Source organism: Engystomops pustulosus, chromosome 3 (genome assembly GCF_040894005.1).
Source record: "Engystomops pustulosus chromosome 3, aEngPut4.maternal, whole genome shotgun sequence".
Classification (NCBI taxonomy): domain Eukaryota; kingdom Metazoa; phylum Chordata; class Amphibia; order Anura; family Leptodactylidae; genus Engystomops; species Engystomops pustulosus.
In genome coordinates, this window is record NC_092413.1 from 131,442,694 (window position 1) to 131,465,230 (window position 22,537).

Genomic DNA, 22,537 nt, shown 5'->3' on the forward strand with positions numbered 1-22,537 from the left:
GGTGTTTTGTTAAAGATGATGGTCATCAAATAATTTACATGTGTGCATAAAGGGTATATTTCAGTGTCCAAAATCTGAAAATAGACATATGCAATATTTTTCTAAAAGCTATCTAATGTTAATACATTCGAGCACTTTTTTTGAATTTCAGATGTTCCCATAGACACTATACATCATATGCCCCAACAGTTTTTAAAAATTTTCTATCATTTATTAAAGAGATAGAATAGATCAAAGTGTTATCTGGCTCCCTGCTTGCATGTTTTCTGAGTGCACTGACCAGAGAAAGCAAAACTTCCGCTTGTACAGTTAGCACCCTCTTCTGTATAGTCGGCCTATCGTCACTGAATTGCGCAGTAAAAATTTGATCTAATTTATCTTTTTAATAATAAATGACAGAAATTATATTTAAACTGTTAGGGGATATGATGTTTAGTATCTGTGGGGACATGGGAAATTCCAAAAAAGGGTCTGTAGAACATTTGATATTTGAAAACTTTGTAGGCAATGAGAAAACTCGCCTTTAGTATCACTGAATAGATTTTTAAGAAATACTATCACATATTATTTTGTTTTTCGATCCGATGTGTATTTCTCCAGATATCCCCAGTTTGGAACTATTTTTTTACCCATTTTGATTTTCAGCAATTAAATTTATTTTCCGGCATGTAAGACGATTTTGTAAAGCCTGAAAATCTTTTAAAAAGTTGTGGGTCATCTAATACGCCAGGTGAGTGGGACACCTTAATTAAACAGGGGAGCCCCATGCAACAAACACCCACCCTTAACAACAGCCATTGGTTCTAGTACTGATCACGGGTGTTTACCCTATCATAGCTGCCGGAAAGCTGCCAGCAGCGGTAAAAAGCTGTGAAGTCTTCAGGAATTGATGATCTGTGGACATGACAGCCTCATGTCTTTGTTAGACCTGAGGCTGTATGTTTTCTGCTCACTTGTTACAATGTGCCAGTGTCACATTGTGATAAATGATCAGTAAAATCCCCATATTCTGCTATAGTGCTGTATGGCTGTATATGGTAGGATGATTCAAACAACCTAGGGTTAAAGAACCCTAGAAGGTCTGAAAAATAGGGGAATACAATTTAAGAAAAGGATTTCTTTTTTAAAAACCCTACAAATTAAAACCACCCCCTTTCCCTAGAACTGATACAAAAATAAACAGGAAAAAAATCATAAACATGTTAGCTATTGCTACATCCCAAAATGTCCACTTTATCAAAATATCATAACAGTTATTCCTGGAGTTTATTAACCCTTTAACAGAAAATAGCACTCAGCTGTCTGAAACACCACTTTTTGGCATTTTGCAACCTTTTTTTTTTTAAGTGATCAAACGGTCATACAGTACTCAAAATAGTAGCAATGAGAATATTATCTCATCTTGCATACACTGAAGTATGAAACAAGTTATTAGTGCCAGAAGGTGGCAAAGTGAAGGTTTTTTTTTTGTACATAAGATTTTAATTAATTTCCATATAGAAAGTTGGAGGTCATGTTATACGCCGGAAACTACGGTAGCCTTTTACGGCGAGTATATCCCAACCTATGCTTTGGTTCTTTTTTGCTGATAGCGGTATGTAGGGTTCCAGCTGATGCATCTCTGAAACTTAGTTTTTCTAGCCCATCGATTTCAGCAGCAAGTGACTCCCTTCTTCAAGTTCAAATTATAAACAACTGGTGTGAAACTAATTCTGAAATTTGTTCATTACAAATGGGAGTCTAAGGGAAACATTTGTATAGAATGGAAGCTAGATGGATACAAATGGGTAAATGATTTAAAAACATTTTTAGATTTGCCTTCAGTGATTTTATGTCTTTGTCCCCCAGATGGTGCACTCTACATTGTGCACCTTGACCAACACAATAGGAACCAGCTTAAAATGCCCACTCGACTGTTGTGGCTGAGAGTGGTATGGTTTAGGTCTTTCAGTGGCTGAGAAGCCATTCCATACCATTTTCTGGCATGTCAGATTACATTTTTACAACAATGGGTAATCCCTTAAAACATAATGTAAAAGTAATAGAATTTGCTGGTTTATTTCCTTTGCACATTTCATAGAAGCATAGTAAAAGCATAAAAGTAAATGCTAGCTCCAAAACACTCCATTTACACCACTACAGCTGGAACACACAGCTAACAACATCTGAAATCCAGCCAGAAAACGATGTTTGGCCTTTATTTAGAACACACAGACCTCATAGAAAGAGTCCAAAATAGTAAGTGTCTCTCACTGATCAAGTGTGCTTTGCAGTCTTTCATGAAAAGCTTTACAAAACCAGAACTACAGTATGAGAAACACTATTTTCTCCATAAAAGTACACAGATTCCCCTGTTTCCTCAGATTACACAATGCTATGTTATTGTCAAATGCTATCCGGTATAAATATTTAGCAATGCTTGTGGTACGCTCATCTCGCTGATGAAACATAACATGTACATGCAAATTATAGAGTGCTAAATATATACAGACTGTGGCTGTATAAGTACAAAAAGAAAAATTGTACACAAAAACACAAATCTCTATAAATGTATATGAACATGGCTCTCTAGTATACCTTTAAGGATTTATTAACATTAAATGAATAGTAAACACATATCACCAAATACGCATCCAAGTTCTATTTTCATACAATGTTATATCTCACTGATATTCTGCTAATTGAGTTTCCCAGTAGTGAACAAGAGAGTTACTTATAATGTACTCCACTTCCCAACTGGGAGGCTGCCATGCTGCACATCAATCCTTATTATTTTAGATGTACCCAAGAACATGGCAAAAGACTGCAATGAAAAAATAAAAAGTACCAACATCATACCTTAAAAAGAATAATTAGCAACAAAAAATCTAATAAACTAACACTTTAAAATTACCATACTGTATCAACCTCTAATTTTATCCTCTTTCCGGTACTGCTGATGTCAGAGCCGGGCTGTGTTATCTAATCCGGGATCGCCCCACCACTAACACTGAGGATTAAAAAAGCTCCAATCCTGGGTGTTTACCCCTTAGACACCACGGTCGAACACAGACCGCGATGCCTAAGGAGTTGCAGAGGGAGTGAGCTCCATCTGCCACCAATCGGCACCCTGCAGCAGCTATTTTAGGGTGCCGTTGGTGTCGCATGGCAGCCCGGGCTCCACTAAACGACACCAGTGATGCCTGTGTTAACTATCTATTAGGCCAGGCCTAAACATTTAATCATCCATCATACAAAAAATTATATCATTCACAATCAAAAACAGATATGATACCCATGTGTGTACAAATAAAATCTACAGGTCATTTTGAGAAAAATAAGCCCTTACACAGCCACACTGACAAAATTGTATGGTGTTTGGAAGGCGGCAATGCTAAAAGTGTTTTTCCCCACAAAAAGTATTTAATTATGCCAAGAAAGGTCATTAAAAAAACCTATCAATTTGATATCACTGTATGTGTAGTCACCCAGAGAAAAAAGTTGTTTAGGTTTGATAATAAAGGCAGAAAATTTTTATTAGAAAAAACATCAGATTTCAGTTCTTTTTTAAATATACTGCACAGAAAGCATTAAAAAATTCACCAGTGGTATATATGAAACCCAAATTTGTGTAACTATACAAAGGTGTGGAAACCACAGGGAGCATAATGGAATACATATTATTTACTGTTAGTTTTTAGGCTTTTCAGATAAATCTATAAAGTTAAAATAGCATTTGAATTACACCCCAGCACATTGTAGAAATGAAGAATTAATAAGGCTCATAGAGACTCTTTTTCCTCCCCTCACTTGGTTTAGGTGAATATTGCTGTTCTTATTTGACTTTTGAAGTGTACGCACTGCCTAAGGCATTGAGATCTACAGTACGTCCCAGGTGTTTTTAACAAGATGCTGTATTTGTATGTTGCCTTTTTACTTTATTTAATACATTTTAACCTTAGATACATTTCCTTATATTATGCTAGTATGTATATATAGTATTAATGCATATTTACAGTACATATAATAGGTGCAGTACACTGCATGCGTCCTCCAAGTTACCAGGAGTTAGATAATTCATAACTGTCAGACAATTTCCTAAGAGTAAATATCAGTCATTGCATCATAGTGTAGTATAAGCTTATAGTGGCATATATCTGTGCCATATGTTGTACTCCTCCCAACGAGGCCATACAATGTATAGAGAAAGCGAGATTTGAATTTAGCCTTAAGTGTGTTCATTCATTAAAAAGTATTTGTATCAACTAATTGTTCATTTATACCTATTGGCAACTGTATATTGATATTTAGATTTTGCATAATCTCTATGACATGACCATAATTGTGGCCGTTATCTGGACACACCAGATCACAGCCACAATAGTGGTCTATGGAACCCGGTCATGGTGCAGTGAGAACACCGTATCTCTCTGCACCGTGACCTGCCCGAGTAGCCACACTGCAAAAGGTGGGACATGTCCTATCTTTTGACGGATTTGCGCCTGCGGCGGCCCAGCCTCTCTGCAGTGGAGAAGGGTGAGGAACGTTCTCCCTTCCTCTTCTGCAACCAGCAATGTGCTACACAAGTGCAAAAATGTGAAAAGAGAGACAAATACAACATATTAATAATATTATTATTAATACAACTGTAATTTTATAATTGTTGTTATTATTAATATTATAATATTAACTGATGATAAAGTTATAGCTATTGTGGTGATCCAGTACTAACTTCAATTAACCATGCAGAAACCAGATCACTAACTAATAGGTCACTAAGATTTTAGTAAATGTATTACAGTAGTAGGAAAAGCAAAAACTTTGTATTTAATATCTTATCAGAATAAAAGCCTTTATATTTTAATTGATCACACAATATTTGTAACGTAACAGAATTTTTCATATGAAAAGAGTGTTTATTGCTATGTTGCATGTCTAGTAATTGCTGTATTATAAATTAGACAACTTTCAATTTTTAAATAACTTCATCATAATTTAATATTTATAAAAAATGTTATCGAGTTAAAATGGAGCAAAAAAAGAATAAGTGCTCATTCCTCTATCATGTTAAGTTATTTGGTTTTAAACTACTTCCTAAGATCAAGAACCTGTCAGAATCTGACCTGCACACAGTACAAGCACAACCAGCCAGCAAGGTAAGTGCTGGAAACTAATCCAGCTCTGTCCCTGCGGACTAGGGTCCTGCCGAAAGTAGATAACCTCCCCTAGGGTAAACCCACTATCAGGAACCTGCTAACAAACCCTGAGAGATCTGGTAAGGTGAGAGGGAAAATCTACTTTGTCTAGCAGCTGCTGCATGCTGGAGCAGGCAGGTGACGGGAAGTCAGAGACAGACAGTGTTCACACAAGGATTCAGACACACAACAAGGCAATAAATGAATGCATTTCTAAGTCAGGGAAAGCAGAGTCGCACCAGAAGAGATCATAATACAGAGAGGGACAAACAACAAATAAAAGACAGACAAGCAAAGTCAGAACTGGGTCAAATCCAAGATGGCAGCAAGGTACAGAATCGAAATGCAGAATAGGTCAGATACACAGAATAGAAAAACAGTATCAATAAATACAGACAAAGGGGGACAAATATCAGACCTTCTACAAAACTGGCAGGGATGGGGCTTAAAGGAATTGCCACATATTTTGCATATAAACAATGTAAAACACATGTTATTCGGTAGAAATGCCTCTGTGATTCGCAGCACTTGCGTGGTGCTTCAAAAATGCAGTGTGTGAATGTGACAATTTTATTTTCCTCTAGCAGCAAACTAAAGTTTTTGTCAGTTTTAGTGGCCTGTGTGCATTCAGTATTTTTACAGTTTTGAGCCAAATGTCCACATTTCATCCATGTGTTATGCATTTTTTCATATCCGCAACATCCTAGTAGGCTGATAAATGATATTAATAGCTTGCCAGAACCCATTGGAATCTCACAACTGATCCACAAATACAGAGAGCACACACATATCACCAGTCATGATCCAATTAACTTCTATGAGAGGGCAGAGGCACAAACATGGCAAAGAAAAGGAAGGTTTTTAGAAATATGCATGTAGGGATAGGGAGATTTCACACAGCCCATTTCACTGTGAAATCTCAGTTCGTGTGCCAGCTGTATGTATAAGAACAGACCAGTCAGCAGAGCTGATGACAGCATGCCAGTTCAGTTCAGCTGACTGAGGTCCAGGCCAGCTGTAAAGTCACCTAGCATTAGTTATTACATACTGCTATTTTATGTGTTAGTGAAGAATGAAACACAGACGTCCTGTGACCACCCACTGCATAAAGCAAATACCGTCGTTCTTAGCCGCCTCTGGTAGGAAAATGTTCAGTACTGTGAAACAAAACTTTGCAGGTTTATAGATAATTTACTGTACCATAAAGCAATTCCTACAGGAAGAGGTCTTAGACCTGTGGAAGACTGCACAGCACAAGAAAGCAGCTGCTGGTAATAATTCTGCCTATATTTAGACTGTCGTGTCTTCTTATAATCAACATCCACATAAATGTTTAACTGCAGGAGATAAATGCCCCTCTGCTGTTAAAACTATCTTGTGTTAATGAACAGTAGAATACAGGCGCACAGTTACAGCTTGTATAACACACTTAGGTTCATACATTTTAAATGGGATCTATTTTTACTTACCTGATCTGTTTTATTTCTTGGCAGCTCTAATGCTGGTGGAGAAAGCATCACACTAGACATCATAAAACACAGGCTTCTGGCCTTTTACAGCATTCAGATTGCAATCTTTACTCTTATTTTTCTAGCACAACTCACATTCAATAAAGAGAATCTGCCCTTTGCTATTTCCTATTTTAAGCAAATATCCTGTTGTAAATGCTTTTCCAAATGCAGATGATGATGACGTTCAATGTCTTAATGTGTCAAGGGTCAGTAAGTACAGCTTAGGGAACTGGTTTGGATATTGACTAGGGTATTGACTAGGGTCAGGAAGTAATTATTCTCCTTATGGAGACTTTGCCAAATAAGGCCGCCTTGTAGGCGTGTGGAGCCTTATAGCCATTGATGCAAAGATGCCAAATATTCCAGGATGGGATATGGAATCTGCTCCTTCTAAAATAGATAGGTATAATGGTTTGGCTGGTTTTCTTCATATTCTACTGCTTTCATGGCAAACACAATATAATGTTAAATTTCCTAAACTAGCCAAATACATTATATGTGAATCACCTGAATCTGCTGATTTCATGAGCTGGCAGACCATATATGCTCTTTTCTATAGAAAGAATGTAAACACAATTCCAAACATACTTTCCTCCTGTGCACGGATGTGTCTATTTTATTTTTGGTTCTGTAGTAATTTAAAGCTTACCTAGCTTTTCAAAAAAGTCTACTTACATGAGAAAAAAATACTACTTGTAGCCATCAAAAGTCATGAGTACAATACAATAAGAAAGTTAGAAACGGCAGCAGAATCATATAGGAAATTATAGAAAAGTCCTGATTAATACTCATGTGACTAGCAAACAATTTATTCTTTCAGAGTAATTTTTTTCCCGTGCAAGACATGTTATTAGGGAGGAATTTGTCTTAAAGAATATGGTGCAAATTGCACACTGTCAGGTTCGCTAGGGAGATTGCTGGGACTTCTGGTTCTTCTGGTGGTACCAGCAGCGTTCTCCGAACCCCGGCGCGTATCCGCGCAAACTCCACCTCTCGTCCTGGGCAGCGGCTGCTAAGATCTCGCGCTGTCTAGGAGTGGCTGGGACTTTGAACCTCTGCTTGGTGCTTGGTTGTTTCTGCACCATGAGGGGTTAATTCCCAGATGCTGTCCAGCACCTATCAGGTTCTGGAGGTGGAGTTCTGGCTGCATAAATTGCAGCTTCACTAGTCACCAGTGCCAGTGTTTGAAAATCCCTTTCTCCACCTGGTTGCTGCTAGTTTGTATTGCTCTGTATCTGTATCTATATTGTTGCTAACTCGGCTAGTTTTGGACTTTGACTCTTGCTTACTGATTCTGCTTTTGACGTACCCTCTAGTTGTGACTCCGGCTTGTTTACGATTCTTTTATGTTTTATGTTTGTCAGTCTGTTTGTGTTCCCCTTCCCACACTTACCCAGAATATTTCGAGTCTTCAAGTAGTCGCCCCACGGTTTAGCGTGGGGGGGCTATAGGAAGGGACAGAGGTTGGGGCAAGCTCAGGGCACACTATCCCCTGTCTTTTGTGTACCAATCCTAACAGAAACACTGGCCGCACATAGGTCTGCATCCTGTATCCGACCTGCTACATTCTCTCCTTCCATGGAGCCTTTGTCAGCTGTGGTCGCTCAGGTCCAGACCCTAACTCAGCTTGTTCAGGATCTAGCTTCCCGTCTCCAAATTCAGGAATCTATGCAGGTTCCACGGCAGACATCACCGCAGGATCCACTGCCACCCACGCCTGAACCTAAGGTTCCTCTCCCTGACGTGTTTTTTGGTGACCGTAAGAAATTTTTTTCATTTCGGGAGGGCTGTAAACTTTACTTTTCTTTACGCCCTCGTTCATCGGGCACAGAGATTCAAAGGGTGGGCGTGGTAATTTCCCTGTTGCGTGGGGATCCGCAAAATTGGGCTTTTTCTCTCCCACCTGACTCTCCATCCCGTTCTTCTCTTGACGTTTTTTTTTCTGCTTTAGGCCAGATTTATGACGAACCTGACCGGCGAGCACTTGCAGTTTCCCACCTTAGATCTCTGTGTCAGGGAAAACGGACAGCAGAAGATTATTGTGCCCAGTTCAGACAGTATGTGACTGACTCTCAATGGAATGACTGCGCCCTAAAAGACCAATTTATGTCCGGACTGTCAGACAGAGTACAGGACTTAGTCTTAGCTTATGCCGAGCCTCAGACATTAGATGATGCTATGACTCTGGTCATCCGAGTTGATCGTCGCCTAAGATCCAGGCGATCACCTCGGGTGTCCTCGGACTGTCAGCCAGCGGCCAGTCCGTCTCCAGGTAGTCCAGAATTGGAATCCATGGAGCTGGATAGCATCTCTCCTGCACAGCGGAAGCAACATCGAATAAGACGCCATCTTTGTTTCTACTGTGGAAGTCCTGATCATCAGATCAACACCTGTTCCAAGAGGCAGCAGCAGGAAAACTTCCGCTCCTAAGCAGTAGTCGGGGGGACTGCTTAGGAGCTCAGGTACTCCCTATTGTGTCTAGAATGTATTTACCTTGTACGGTTAAGTTTCAGTCTGTTTCCTGCACTGGTCGCGCCTTTTTGGATTCAGGTGCTGCGACTAATTTAATCGATTATAATTTTGTCTCTCAGTTTTGCATGTCATTGATTCCATTGTCCACTCCTATCCAGATGTCGGGTGCGGATTTGACCCCTCTACAGGCAGGGTTGATCAAATTCCGAACCCCGCAGATAAAGCTTATGGTAGGAGCTATGCATGAAGAATGGTGTTCTTTTCTAGTTATGGAAAACCTGTCTGAAAATGTCATTCTTGGTCTACCCTGGCTCCGGATCCATAATCCGGTAATTAATTGGGAAACTCTGGAGCTGGTTCATTGGGGTCCTCTCTGTAAGGAGCACCTGACCAGAGTTTCACTATGTACAGTAGTGACGGAAGATCAGGGTCTTCCAGGTTTTCTCTCGGACTACTCAGATGTGTTTTCAAAACCCTTGTCCCAAGTCCTTCCTCCTCACAGGGAGTTTGATTGTAAAATTGACCTTCTTCCTGATGCTAGATTGCCAAAGGGTCGTATATATAACTTGTCGGTACCAGAACGGGAGGCACTGAAGAGTTATATTGATGAGAGTTTGGCAATCGGACATATTCGTCCCTCTGAGTCGCCCACTGGGGCCGGGTTCTTTTTTGTTGAGAAAAAAGATGGTGGTTTACGGCCGTGTATTGACTATCGAGAATTAAATAAGATAACGGTAAAAAACTCAGGTCCCCTCCCCTTGATCCCGGATCTCTTAAATCAGGTTTCTGGGGCCCAAGTTTTCTCTAAATTAGATCTCAGAGGGGCTTATAACCTGATTCGGGTCCGAGAAGGGGATGAGTGGAAAACCGCATTTAATACACCTTTGGGGCACTTTGAATACCTGGTTATGCCCTTTGGTTTGAGTAATGCCCCAGCGGTTTTTCAAGGCTTTATGAACTCCATTTTTCATGATTACATCGGTGTGTTTATGGTGGTGTATCTAGACGATATTTTGATTTTTTCTCCTGATATGGTTTCTCACCAGCAACATCTCCGCCAAGTACTTACCAGGTTGCGCAAAAACCACCTCTTCGCTAAGCTGGAAAAGTGTGTTTTTTGCGTCCAGAAGGTTTCCTTCTTAGGTTATGTTGTGACTCCCTCTGATGTACAGATGGATCCGAGTAAGGTTCAGGCGCTCACGGACTGGGTTCGGCCTACCAATCTTAAGGCCCTACAACGATTTTTAGGTTTCGCTAACTATTATCGGAACTTTATAAAGAACTTTTCTGTGATCGCCAAACCCCTCACGGATCTAACCCGTAAGGGTGCTGATCCAAACAACTGGTCCCCTGCCGCTTGCTCAGCGTTTGAAACTTTAAAAGCGGCATTCTCGTCAGCCCCAGTTTTGGTTCAACCTGACCTCTCTCTACCGTTTGTTGTGGAGGTTGATGCCTCCGAGGTAGGAGTAGGTGCAGTGTTGTCTCAGGGGTCCTCCACTCTCACCAGACTTAGGCTCTGTGCATATTTCTCTAGAAAGTTTTCCTCTTGTGAGAGGAATTATGATATTGGTAATCGAGAGCTCCTTGCCATTAAGTGGGCATTTGAAGTCTGGCGACACTTTTTGGAAGGAGCTCTTCATCCGATAACTGTGCTCACAGATCATAAGAACTTAGTATATTTGGATACTGCTAAGCGTTTGAACTCACGTCAGGCTAGGTGGGCCTTGTTTTTCTCTCGCTTTAATTTTGTGGTCACCTACCGACCTGGGTCAAAAAATGTGAAGGCTGATGCCTTGTCCCGTAGCTTCGGGACTCCTGAGCTTCCAGCGACTACGGACAGTAATATTTTGTCTCCAGGTGTTGTGTTGGCAGCTGTCTCCTCCCACCTCTCCTCTCAAATTTTAGCAGGACAAAAATCTGCACCCAAAGACCTTCCGGAAGGCAAATTATTTGTTCCTCTTTCTTGTCGTTTGAGAGTGTTGGAGGAGACGCATTGCTCAGTATTGGCAGGTCATCCGGGAATGCGGAGTACCTTGGATCTCTTAAAGAGAAGTTACTGGTGGCCTCACATGACTAATGATGTGCACGCATTTGTCCAAGCCTGTCAGGTCTGTGCGCGAGGAAAGACTCCCAGGAGACGTCCTGAGGGGCCTCTTCTTCCGCTTCCAGTTCCCACCAGGCCATGGTCTAAAGTGTCAATGGATTTTGTCACTGATCTGCCAGCATCTCAAGGCTATACAGTGATTTGGGTGGTAGTGGACCGTTTCTCCAAGATGGGACACTTTGTTCCATTAAAAAAGTTACCTTCAGCTGAAGAATTGGCTGATTTGTTTATACAGAACATTGTACGCCTCCATGGTATACCAGATGATATTGTGTCTGATAGGGGCGTACAATTTGTTTCCAAATTTTGGCGAGCATTTTGTTCTAGACTGGAAGTTAATCTGTCGTTCTCCTCAGCGTTTCATCCTGAGTCTAATGGTCAGTCCGAGAGAATGAATCAGGAGATGATTCAATATCTGCGACTCTTTGTCTCGGACAGTCAGGACCAGTGGGTGAAATTCCTTCCGTTGGCAGAATTTGCTATTAATAACCACTGTAGTTCGTCCACACAGGTATCTCCGTTTTTCTGCAATTATGGTTTTCATCCACGTTTCTCTTTTTCATCTGTGCCTGTCTCTAATATTCCTCGAGCGGAAGCCATTACATCCAAGTTGCGCTCGCTCTGGTCACAAGTTCGGGAGAATATTCAGAGGGCACAAAATTCTATGGTCCAACAAACTGAAAGAAGGCGCACTAAATCTGATACGTTTGTGGTGGGGGATAAAGTGTGGTTATCAACAAAAAACCTTAAATTGAAGGTCCCCTCTTTGAAGTTTGCGCCCAGGTTTGTGGGTCCGTTTGTTGTTACTCATATTGTTAACCCGGTTTCCTTCAAGATTACACTTCCAGCAGGGTGGCGGGTCCATAACACCTTCCATAAGAGTCTTCTGAAGCGCTATGTTGAGCCTGTTTTGCCTCTTTCTGACCCTCCTTCTCCATCTATTGTGGAGGGGAATCTGGAATTTGAGGTGGAAAAGGTGGTGAATTCCAGATGGGTAGGTAACTCCCTGCAGTACCTGGTCCATTGGAAAGGTTTTGGTCCTGAGGATAGGTCTTGGGTTCCGGCTAGAGATGTTCATGCTCCACGGTTACTCAGGTTATTTCATCAGACCTACCCTCAGAAGCCATCTTTAAGATCTAGGGGTCCGAAGGCCCCCCGTCAGGGGGGGGGTACTGTCAGGTTCGCTAGGGAGATTGCTGGGACTTCTGGTTCTTCTGGTGGTACCAGCAGCGTTCTCCGAACCCCGGCGCGTATCCGCGCAAACTCCACCTCTCGTCCTGGGCAGCGGCTGCTAAGATCTCGCGCTGTCTAGGAGTGGCTGGGACTTTGAACCTCTGCTTGGTGCTTGGTTGTTTCTGCACCATGAGGGGTTAATTCCCAGATGCTGTCCAGCACCTATCAGGTTCTGGAGGTGGAGTTCTGGCTGCATAAATTGCAGCTTCACTAGTCACCAGTGCCAGTGTTTGAAAATCCCTTTCTCCACCTGGTTGCTGCTAGTTTGTATTGCTCTGTATCTGTATCTATATTGTTGCTAACTCGGCTAGTTTTGGACTTTGACTCTTGCTTACTGATTCTGCTTTTGACGTACCCTCTAGTTGTGACTCCGGCTTGTTTACGATTCTTTTATGTTTTATGTTTGTCAGTCTGTTTGTGTTCCCCTTCCCACACTTACCCAGAATATTTCGAGTCTTCAAGTAGTCGCCCCACGGTTTAGCGTGGGGGGGCTATAGGAAGGGACAGAGGTTGGGGCAAGCTCAGGGCACACTATCCCCTGTCTTTTGTGTACCAATCCTAACACACACCAAATAGAAAAAAATTAAAACATTAAACATTTTTTGCCTTTTGCAACCTTTTAGAGTTGTCAATTCCTCAAAGACTTTGTCAATAGAGTTTGACAATTCCCTTGTAAAACAAATATGTTTTAATATTGCACATAAAGAGGCATGATATAGTGTTGTGAATTGTTTGATTTTCACAGGCAGGGAGAAGTGCATTAGGGACAATTTATTGTGACATTGTAAATGTAACAATTGATAAAAGTACTGTTACTTAATACACCAAAGAAAAGATGGGCACTACATAAGAAAAATTTACTTGTAGTCTTACATCATGCAGGTACCGTCCAAACATTCACACACGATACCAAAAACCTGCCATTATACAATGATTGAAGAATGTTTGTGTTCAATATCAACAAAATAAGATGAATTCTGAAGCCTTCCTCAGTCTTGTGATAACGTTTCATCTTATCAGGGAAACGGTGAAAGATCTGTCAAAATGTTGCATGAGATGATGTAAAGAAATGGTTAGTTTTTTAAACTGAAATGGAAAACAAATTTGTCAATTTCTGTAGTGACACTTCATAAATGCAGAGTGCCTAAGTGCACTACACAAATGTTACTGCCAGAGTTTCAGAAACAGATGACAAAGCTGCTCTACGGTTTTCTGTCACTCCCATGGAGATGGATAGAAGTTAAGGAAACATTGTAGTATTATGAGCTTTTCTCATTCTGTTAAGTCATATTGTTACTTAAACAGAATAGTTGGCTCTGTTATCTTATTTCTGTGATTCTAGTTTACCTCCATGAGATTCATCACAACAGTGTAGAACAGCTGTTTCTAAAATGGCAACAGCAATAACATGAGGCCTGTCAGTGCTGTAGTAAAATGACTCTATAGTGAATCAACAAACTTTGTAATATAGCAGAGGAAAATGCTTCCTTTTCTATTTACATATTAATTAAATGAATTTGTGATTCATCGCGACTAAGCCAACTCTACACCATGTGGGCATTCCTGCCTCATGCAAACTTTCGATCACAGATTTTTGTGCAACACTATGCCAATTTTTCTCAGTGACACCCCCCCCCCCACCGGCTGACAGATACATCAAGAGGCCTAAGTCTCTTGATGTATACGGCAGGACACGGGGGGAGCATGGCGTTTATCATAAGCCGGCACACGCGCGTCAGTGTATGATAAATACCCCCCTGTACGCCAAAGAGTAGTTAGTGAAGTGAGCAGGAGCAAGTTAGGCTTCACCTACCATGGAATGCAAAGAGAAGAATGCTAGTCACACAATGACCAGAAACAGTCTTCATGTACAAACACTGGGTCAATGATTTTTGTATAGTTGGTAGGTCAGGTTCGCTGTAATGATTAAGCCATAACTTTCTTTTATTTTTCAATCAATGTAGTTGCATTAGGGTTTGTTTTTGTGGGACATATTTGACCACCAAAAACTGGGAGTCAAGTATAAGAGGGTGTAGTATACAGCCAGTCAGCCCCCATGTAGTATACAGCCAGGCAGCTCCATGTACTATACAGCCAGCCCCATGTAGTATACAGCTAGCTCTCTGTAGTATACAGCCAGCCCCTTGTAGTATACAGCCAGCCCCATGTAGTATACAGCCAGTCAGCTCCCTGTAGTATACAGCCAGCCAGCTCCCTGTAGTATACAGCCAGCCCCATGTAGTATACAGCCAGCCAGCCCCCTGTAGTATACAGCCAGCCAGCTCCCTGTAGTATACAGCCAGCCCCATGTAGTATACAGCCTGCCCCCTGTATGCCAAGCACATAAAAAAATAGCTGCGCAAGGATCTGGGCGCTGGAGGGTGAGTATTAAGTTTATTTTTTTTATTGACTCGTGTATAAGCCAAGGTAAGGTTTTTCAGCACATTTTTTTGTGCTGAAAAACATGGCTTATTCACAAGTATAGTATCTTGCTAATAAACTTTGATAACTCATAAATGTATGTGATTTAATATTTAAGTTTTGCACAGCTTATATCTCTTGTGTGTACTAGTTGTCAATTCTGTTCCCTTCATAATATTCAATAAAAAAGATATTTGAGAAAACGGAATGTTTTTCAGCCCTCACTGCATGCTATCAATAACATTGGAACTTTATTCACTGGATTAATGCAGCAAGAGCAAATTTAAAAAATATTTAAAAAGTTGTGTGGAGGCTTATTTTTTGCAGAAAGACCTTTAGTATGCTTTGATCATTTAAAAAAAAATCATAAGATAAACAAAACACAATAATTCTGACTTTTTTTTACTGCAGTGTTTACGATTCAGGATAAAGCAGGATAAAGACCATGCTAGTTTCCTGTATATATCTCAAGTTTTACCATACATAATATGTTTTACCATATGTAATATGTTTTTGCATTTTTTATGTAACCTATATAAATTGAGCATGTGAGGGAAACTGTTATTTTAAAAGTGTAGTATTTCTAACAAATGTTTTAATAACATCTGCTTGTATAAATTTCTATTTATTTTTTTTAAAGAAAATCTAACTTCAAAAACCCTCATAATAAATAAGGGACATCTACTCATAGATCCAGGGACCATGACTGTAGTAAACGTCTTATATTTGTTATCCATGGCCTCCTCCTTTCTAAATGAACTCTAATGAGTTTGAACGGCTGCCCTAGCACCTCTGCAATCAGGCTTTATAGACTGTTACACTCCCTCAGCCTCACCTTCTTCAGCACTTGTGTAGTGAGCAGGAATTGCATAGGGTGAGGGGGAGACAGTGTAATAGTCTGTAAAGAAAGATCCCAGAGGGGCTAGGCTATTAGCATTAACATAATTTTAAAAGGGATTTTAGAAGGAAGGATTCCACGGATAACAAATATTAGAAGATTACCACAGTCACAGTGTCCTTGGTTTATTATGCTAGATTTTAACAGTAGATTTCCTTTAATGCACTGCACTACTTTTGAGTTGCAAATTTTGACCAACTGACACTGTAAGCAAACTTCAATGGACCACCAATAGCAATGTTAGGTAATCAGGCTTTGCAGTAATGGAGTACCAAAGGATGACAGAAGGATTGCAATTCCTCTTGAACCACCACAATGTCTCTGTGAATAAATGGCATGGCATGAAGGGGGTTTAACATTCAAGATCTGAGTCTTACCAGTACCTGTTCTCCAACAAAACTAAACCACAGTAGAAAAGTAACTACAAACCAGCTCGACCGTGTTGAGATGGATTCCAACCTTGTTTCCAATGTGTGTTGTGCTTGTGACAGCTCCGAAGTTCACAGATGTAATGCCATAAAACAATCCACTTAAGTGAACTGTATCCAAGTGAATGTTTGATGTGCTGGACAAAAGTGAATTGTTTTATGACAGTAGAAAGGAAGCATATCAGAAGTAGTCCTACAACTGCTGATGTACGTACAATATGTCGTGATTTTAAGGGGTTAATAGGATTCTGGATTTCTTTGAGGGTTGCAAGTAAGTTTTGATAACTTTTTTAATAATTGATGGTGGATTATTGAGAAATTGGCCTTGGTTTGTTTGACATATTAGGAAAAAAGCTACTTAAAAACAACACTAAATGGCTCAAAACATCTACAGGCGGTCCCCTACTTAAGGACACTCGACTTACAGACAACCCATAGTTACAGACAGACCCCTCTGACCTCTGGGGAAGCTCTCTGAATGCTTTACTATAGTCCCAGATTGCAATAATCAGCTGTAACGTGTCTGTAATGAAGCTTTATTGATAATCCTTGGTCCAATTACAGCAAAAAATGTTTAAACTCCAATTGTCACTGGGGCCAAAATTTTTTTTGTCCGGATTGACAATTATAAAGTATACAGTTTCGACTTACATACAAATTCGACTTAAGAATAAACCTCCGGACCCTATCTTGTACGTAACCCGGGGACTGCCTGTATACAAACCAGGTTCAATTTCCAGCAAGCTGTGCAAACATCCACTTATTTCTAGTTACCAAATATGGTCACTATGTATGTTGATAAATGCACAACGGCTATTTGACACTTCCACTGTCTAGAAAAAAGAGGACTGTACCTATTTTATGAATATGTTCACCGTATATAACTGTATATACTGTATTTGAGTATCAGCCGAGGGAAATCCTGGAAAAACTGGGAGAACTTATTTACTTGAGTATAAGCTACTTGAGTGGGAAATGCATTGGTCACAGCCTGCCCTCATCAATGAAATGTCAAGCATCCTCCTCCACTAATAATATTTACAGCAGCCACCCCTCCTCACTCACTAATGAAATGCCCATCAGCCTCCCACAGTAATGAAATGCCCATTAGCCTCTCCCTTTAATTAAATGCCCAGCAGCCTCCCACAGTAATGAAATGCCCAGCATCCCCTCCCACTAATATTTCCAGCAGCCATTTCACTAATGAAATGCCCAGCAGCCTTCCCCAGTATTGTATTTCCCTGCAGCCTGACCCACTAATGAAATGCCCAGAAGCTGTCTCTTGCTAAATAAAAAAAATATTATTTTACACACCAAGGGGCTGCAGTGAATTTCACACCAAGGGGGTTGCACAGCATCTCATTAATAGGGGGCTGCAGGGCATTTCATTATTGGGGAGGACTTCAGGGCATTTAATTAATAGGGGGACTGCAGAGCATTTCATTAGGGGGCTGCAGGACATTTCATTATTGGGAGGGCTGCAGAGCATTGCATTAATAGGGGGACTGTAGGGCAATTCATTATTTGAGGGGCTGCAGGGCATTTCATTATTTGGGGGGCTGCAGGGCATTTCAATACTAGGAGCTGCTGCAGGGCATTTCTTTACTGGGGGGTGCATGGAGAATTTCTTTAATAAGGGAGGACATTTCACTGGGGAGGGCTACATGAGGCACTTTATTACTGGGGGAGGCTGTGAGCATTACATAACTTGGGGAGGCTTTGACCAATGCATTTCCCACCTTAGGCTTATAGCCAAGTCACCACCAAATATACTTGTGTATTATCCAAGTCTTTCAGCACTAAAAATATGCTGAAAAACCTGAACTCGGCTTATACACGAGTCAATACTTAAAAAAAAAAAACACTTTACAAAAAAAAAAAGCTTACATACTCGCCCTCCGGCTCCCCCAATGTCATTGCGGCTCCTCTTCTGGCTTCCCGGCTCCTCTTCTTTTTTCTGTAACAGGCGGCAGGACGGGGCCATGTTATCTCACAGCCGGCAGGCGCATAGTATGACAGTGCTGCGTCATACTATGCACCTGCCGGCAGATAAGATGGCCACGTCCTGCCGCCTGTTACAGAAGAATGTAAGTATGTAAGCTTTTTTTGTTTTTTAAGTGCCGGGCTGGGTGTATACTACAGGGGGCAGAAAGCTGGCTGTACACTACTGGGGCAGGCTGGGCTGGCAGTATACTACAGGGGGCAGAATGGAATGGCTGTATACTACAGGGGGCAGAATGGGCTGGCTGTATACTTCGGGGGCAGAATGGGTTGGCTGTATACTACTGGGGTAGGCTGGGCTGGCTGTATACTACTGGGGCAGAATGGGCTGGCTGTATACTATTGGGGGCAGGCTGGGCTGGTTGTATAGTACAGGGGGCAGGCTGGGCTGGCAGTATACTGCAGAGGGCAGAATGGGCTGGCTGTATACTACAGGGGGCAGAATGGGATGGTTGTATACTACAGGGGGCAGAATGGGCTGGCTGTATACTACAGGGGAGTTCACCTTCTTCTTCCCGGTATATGTATTGTATTGGTTGCGACACAATTTGAATATTAAATCCTGCGCTCTGTCTGAATCAGTCGGATCGTTCGATGGCCCGCCCCCCCAATTTGTCGCATGAAAGCCAGCGCAATTGCGCCACAATCTGATCGCGTGCAACACAATCTTCAGTTAAATACCTGTCACAGGGACGCAAATGCCGAACATTTCAAAAATCCGATAAAAGTGTGATCTACTAGACCAGTGATGGCTAACCTATGGCACTGGTGCCAGAGGTGGCACTCAGAGCCCTTTCTGTGGGCACTCAGGCCATCACCAGAGATGACTCCAGGTATCTTCCTGCAGTCCCAGACAGCCCAGGACTTACTGTGCACAGAGCTATATTAAAGTGACAGCTGTACCTGGGACTATCTTCTGCTTTATTGGTGTCCCCAGGGGCTGGTATCAATAAAAACTGTGACAGAGAAGGGAGTGTAAATCACAAATGAAATTTCTGTGTTGGCACTTTGCGATAAATAATTGGGTCTTTGTTGTAGTTTGGGCACTCGGTCTCTAAAAGGTTCGCCATCACTGTACTAGACCCTAGTAAATAAGCCCCTTTGTCTCAAATTAAAAAGATATAAACATTATATATAGAGAAGTGATATAATTACCATCATAGCTCTCATCTGTAAGACATGTCCATAAACTTTAAAGAGAACCACATTCAATAAATCCAACTCTCTGTATCCTTTAACAAACATTGTTTTAATTATTCCAAAGTAGCTGGAAGTTTATCTGTTGCTTCCACTACTTCCGAGCAATTAATGTCATTTTATTTTTAGCTCTATGTCAGATGGGAGAAGCCAAACTGTATGCTCCAGGCCTTGACAATAAAAAGTCTACTTACCATAATGTCAGGGTAGTTTCAGTACCCGATATACTAATGAATCCTTCTACTGTCAGATTGGTGGATTTATCCTTAAGAAGGTAGCTTGGCTCTGCACATCTGACAATAGAGAGCCAAAACAAATGACAATGATTGCTCTGGAATGGTGTGTACTATAGAATATAAATTTTAAAGGGTTAGAGTTAGAGTTGATGAAGGGTTGAATGGTGCACTTTAAGCTACAAAGTCATATTGGTCATATAAAATAATTATGGTGACACTTCTAAACGTTTGTGCTTTGAGCTTCTCTTTGTACAATATACATTGTACAGTTGCAAAGACTAAAGCAGCAATAGTGACTAAACAACATTAGAAATTATGATAGTATGCGATGGCCGGGGGACCATGTGACAAGCGACTGAGTTACAAACTAAAACTAAAGGTTTAGGTAAGATGAATTACACAGTCACAAAAATATGAATAGAATGGAATAATAAGTATTAATTTTATAAAGGTCATACTTTATAAAGAATCATGCTTTGTGTAACTTGCACTCCAAACAAAAGTTTCACTAATGAACACATACAATTCACAAACTTCATTCAGGACTTTATAGCGAAATTAAACTGTACAACATAAAGCCTAATAAACAGATATTTTAAAATGGAGTTTTGTTCTAACATTTTTTACAGAAGGTACTTTTTATACTACACCTTTGATGGAATGAGTAAGGTAAAATGTTTAAATATCACAAATAAACCCATACATTTGCATAACCCTAATTTGCAACCTTCAGTCATCAAGATTCTGGAGTGAAAGCTTTGATAAATTCTTAGGCATCTGAATGTCCAGTAGTGTTTTTTATCTTTTACAATAAACATCATAGAAAAGGACAAGGAGTAATGAACAGTATAAATTATTTACAAGGGAGCAATCATTTACTGTTTGTTGTCTATATAACACACAAAACCAAAAAAGAAAATAATCTGATGTTTAAGGAAGTAAGTAAAATATTCTGTCATCATAAAAATAAAAAAACGTGGTCTGATTTTTTTCATATTAAAACAAAGCTATAATACACAAAATGCATGTATTCTTTCCAAAGCTTTAATCCAAATACTGTGTATGAGATTAACCAGTATTATGGATGGCTGTATAATGGATTTCTTAATATATGTAATTAACTGTTATAAGGAAGTTACCAGAGAAAATAAAGTTTACCTACAGCTAAAAAAATAAAACTACTAGTTTTAAAGATATCAAATGGCACTCGGAGACACAGGCAGCCTGTCATTAAAGTGGAACATGTACTCACTTGTCCTGACTGTGATCCAAAGAACAACCAAACACTGAAAGCAGGGAGCACAGAGAACATAGGATGCAAAGTAACATAAAATCCAAAACATTCACTGTCTTCCTACCACACGTTCCTTTCTTGTGGAAGAAAAGAAAAATATGTACCATGCGTTCAACTCCGCAGAAAGGTTTGTTTAGAACATGAGCCCTTATTAGGTAATCTTTTTTGAAGACGAGTAGTAGAATCGAACTATGTCTGTAAACTATGAATGGTAGGGGAGGCTTCAAGCACACATAAACATAAAGGGACATTTGCTTACGTACTATTCTGAAATGTGAAATGATTAATATGGGGAAATGACACGTAGAAAACTTTTAAATGCAGTGAAACCTCTATGAGACGACCACCCAAAAGAGGATTGAGCCCCCTGGGGGTGGTTGTCATAGAAGACATCCAGTATATATAGTAGCTAGTGGCATTGAACATCTGTCAGAGAAAATGTGCTCTGCATATGCAAGGGTGGTCTTTATGAGAGGCTTTACCGTAGTAAATTAGACTAAGGGCTGATGCAACTGCAACATTGCTCCATGCAGCAGATACAGATGTCGCTATAACCCTCATTCATTATATTTTCTTATGTTTGATTCCACGTCAGACAGAAATCCCACATTAGCTTGACAGCAGTGTTATAATTCAGATTACCAGAGCAGATAAAATGGTCACTTGCTTTGCAACAATATTTTAGTTTCCACTCTGAACTCTCTGCTGAGTTCTGTCTTGCTACCAAGATGGACAGAAGCTCAAAAAAACAAAGACAGAAACTGTACAGAATACGGTCCCCTATGTACAAGAATATAACTACTATAATACTGCCCCCTATGTACAAGAATTTAACTACTATAATACTGCCTCCTATGTACAAGAATATAACTACTATAATACTGCCCCCTATGTACAAGAATATAACTACTATAATACTGTCCCCTATGTACAAGAATATAACTACTATAATACTGCCCCTATGCACAAGAATATAACTACTATAATACTGCCCCCTATGTACAAGAATATAACTACTATAATACTGCCCCCTATGTACAAGAATATAACTACTATAATACTGCCCCCTATGTACAAGAATTTAACTACTATAATACTGCCTCCTATGTACAAGAATATAACTACTATAATACTGCCCCCTATGTACAAGAATATAATTACTATAACACGGCTCCCTCCAGGTCTTATCTTCCTCCTCACTCAGGTAGCCCCCCCATGTCAGCTACCCCCTCCTCACACAGAACTCCCCCCAGGTATTTCCACTCGCCTTAAACACAATCCCACCCCGTGGTCTTGTCACCCCCCCTTCTCCACAACACAAAATCCCCTCCCCAGATCTTACCCAGAATCCCCATAGGTCTATCCTTGTCCCCCTCCACACTGTCAGCAGCCCTGCTGTATGTGATTGTGAAGCCAGGGAGTCATATGATTATTACATCATCACAGGTCCTTTAGCCGGCAGGCTGTCAGATCAGTATTTCTGTATAGCCATACGCGGTAAAATTGTGGCTCCGATGGCTTTAGGCGACCCCTGTGTTTTGGTCATTCGACCCCCGCTGGGGTCATGA

At 40.6% G+C, this 22,537-nt stretch overlaps 1 protein-coding gene across 29 annotated transcripts in view; it reads right to left on the bottom strand.

Moving 5' to 3' along the window:
* Positions 1–22,537, bottom strand: part of RIMS1 (regulating synaptic membrane exocytosis 1) — a 258,952-nt gene that overhangs the window by 34,529 nt on the left and 201,886 nt on the right. Inside the window, exon 1 of one of the 29 annotated variants that reach the window (XM_072142160.1) lies at positions 20,928–21,029. The exons of the other annotated variants lie outside the window; for them this stretch is intronic. Within the exon in view, the coding sequence (XP_071998261.1) occupies positions 20,928–21,018 (91 nt within the window). The 5' untranslated portion in view covers positions 21,019–21,029. Of the gene's footprint in view, positions 1–20,927; positions 21,030–22,537 lie in introns of those variants that run through there. 29 annotated transcript variants of the gene reach the window in all.